Below are 2,477 nucleotides of genomic sequence, written 5' to 3'. Positions count from 1 at the left end.
CCCAGTTGCACTGCTTATTTAGTTTGTTGTAATCTGCTGTTCTGTAGATTAACACTGTAGTTTCACTTATGGTCATTCCTTCCATTGGCCTAATCAATATTAGATTATTATTATTATTATTATTATTATTATTATTATTATTATTATTATTATTATTATTATTATTATTATTTATGAGATATCCCATGAGCCTCTGCTGCCTGAGTGTACTTCAGACTTTCTCCAAGTTCATGAGCTAAACTAAATAACAAAAAAAAAAAAAAACACTAGCTGCTAGCTTAATCACAAAAACAAATTAAAAGGACTTCACTTAAAGTATTTGTATTTCATGTGTTATATTATTGCATTTAGCTGCAATCCTCAGATACAATTTAACTTTTGCCCTCTCGCGGGGGTGGGTGTTTAGACCCTGCAAGACCTTCCAGCAGGTTGTGGTGGTGCTGGTGGAGTTTGTAATAAAAAAATAAGATACAACGGTTAAAATCTCAACATCAACTTTTACTGTTGACAATTGGCAGCACGACGGCTCACAGCAAGAAGGTCCTGGGTTTGATCCCTGTTTCCGACCTGGGGTCTTTCTGTACGTTTCTCCATGTGTTTGCGTGGGTTTTCTCCTGCTACTCCGGTTTCCCCCGCCCCCAAAAATATGCACAATAGGTTGCTTTCAGGCCCAGGCCTCACTTGGAAAAGAGATCTGCGATCTCAGCAGGACTTGCCTGGTTAAACAACGGATAACTAAATAAAATAAATAATTACGATGCGTTTAACATAAGAATTTTATTAACTCACATGTTTTAAGCACTTTTATATTCCATCTGAAAAACTTTTCAAGAAACTTGTTGATAAGAAAGTGAACAAGTTTGCTTAAGCTCTCTGAAATAACATTTCAATATATTATTTTAAATTATAATTTAAATGTTTGAAAACATATTCAATTTTATGATAATACTTAGAAACATAAAGGTTAAATTACTATTTTATTTAGCTTTTTTTCTTCATCTTCCCTCCGGCTTTCTGAGGCCCCCTGGCAGCCTTGACTGTTGTAGAACTGTTATCTGATTCTCATGGATTTCTCTTCTTTCCTACACTATGACAGTTTCGCCCTCTGGTGACAAGAAGTATTAACTGCATTCACTGTAAATACGAGAATGTAACATAGAGCAGTGTTTCCCCTGTGTTTTTAGGGTTATTAACAAAGTTCGTGTACTCAGACCAGTAATATTTGGGGTCACAAGTTTTTGCCATGAATATTTTGTGTGTCAGAAGATAAAAAGTTTGGGAACCAGACATAGAGCACTGACAGATTTTGTGTCGCATGTCATTTTCAGGGTTTGACCAAAACTACTATAAAGCTATCCCTTAAAATTGTAGGATATTTTTTTTACCCTTCTGACTTAAAAGACAGTCGACAATCCGCATTTTTTCAAGGAATGCTAATTACTCAAAGGTTTTGTTTTTGTGGAAAAGTCTTGTATCCTTGCCTTTTTCAGATTTTTCGGCAGCAGTCTGAAGGTCCTGCCTGTGCGAAACGTTGCAGAAATGGTCAAAGGAATGCTGACAGTCGCCAAGGTTTGTGGGAATCCTGGGAAACCAAATTAAAACAGCTTTCTATTTATTTTTATGATATAGTTGTAATAAACCAAAACGTCTGTGTGTGCAGGCCACCAGCAGGCCTCATGTTGACCGTATCCGGGAGCGCATGTCGCTGGCGCGTGCTCACATCGTGGAGAACAGTCGTGTGTGGGAAACGCTCAGAGACCTACTTTAAAACCTAACAGGTGGTTCAATATGTTTGATTTGAAAAAATTCAAATCAGAACAAACTCATTTTAATGGGTATAAAAAGTGCTGTAGCATACTCTATGTTCTGTTTTTATATTTATTAATTCAGTAAAAGAAAAATGCTTCATCATTTTGTCACTGAATGCTTTATTCAGTCATTCAGACAATAGAAAATGTTATTAACCTTTTGCCAGTTTTTCCTCTGTGATCTCCTCAATTCGGACTATGAGGCTCTCGATCAGGTCGAACGTCACCAAGGCACTCTGCAGCACCTGAGAACACAACAATCAGCTGGGATGTTAAACAGAAAACAAACGAGTTAAATTATAAGAGAAAATGACTGTACCTGGTACTGAACCTCTGGAGACATATCAGACATGTTTTCATGCTTCACTGTTGTGAGTTTGACTGATCTGATGGATCTAGTAGCATCTTTGGTTTCTGTAGAAGATCAGTGATAGAATCAGGCTGGTATTTGTGTCACCTAAATGTATGAATGCTTTTTGGTACATTTTTTAAAACTACAAACTAATTCTGCAAACTTTGTGTTTCATTAGCATTTTATAAACCGTATTTTTCGGACCATAAGCCGCGACTATTTTCCTGAACTTTGAACCATGCAGCTTATAGACCGGTGCGGCTTATACATGGATTATTTTCTTCAGCCACCAGGGGGCTCTTATGCTCCATTTGCTT

General features: G+C 36.9%; 1 protein-coding gene across 1 annotated transcript in view; it reads right to left on the bottom strand.

The window, feature by feature from the left end:
* Window positions 1-1,911: 1,911 nt before the first annotated feature.
* LOC106529626 (glomulin) overlaps window positions 1,912-2,477 on the bottom strand; it is an 18,837-nt gene continuing 18,271 nt past the window's right edge. Inside the window, exons 17-18 of the mRNA XM_014025101.1 lie at window positions 2,128-2,222; window positions 1,912-2,053 (exon numbers count right to left, since the gene is read on the bottom strand). Coding sequence (XP_013880555.1) covers window positions 1,961-2,053; window positions 2,128-2,222 — 188 coding nt within the window. The 3' untranslated portion in view covers window positions 1,912-1,960. The remainder of the gene's footprint in view (window positions 2,054-2,127; window positions 2,223-2,477) is intronic.

This window comes from Austrofundulus limnaeus, unplaced genomic scaffold, assembly GCF_001266775.1.
Source record: "Austrofundulus limnaeus strain Quisiro unplaced genomic scaffold, Austrofundulus_limnaeus-1.0 Scaffold456, whole genome shotgun sequence".
NCBI classification, from domain to species: Eukaryota; Metazoa; Chordata; class Actinopteri; order Cyprinodontiformes; family Rivulidae; genus Austrofundulus; species Austrofundulus limnaeus.
The sequence above is the reverse complement of the archived record's forward strand: the minus strand, read 5'-3'. Positions and strand labels throughout refer to the sequence as shown.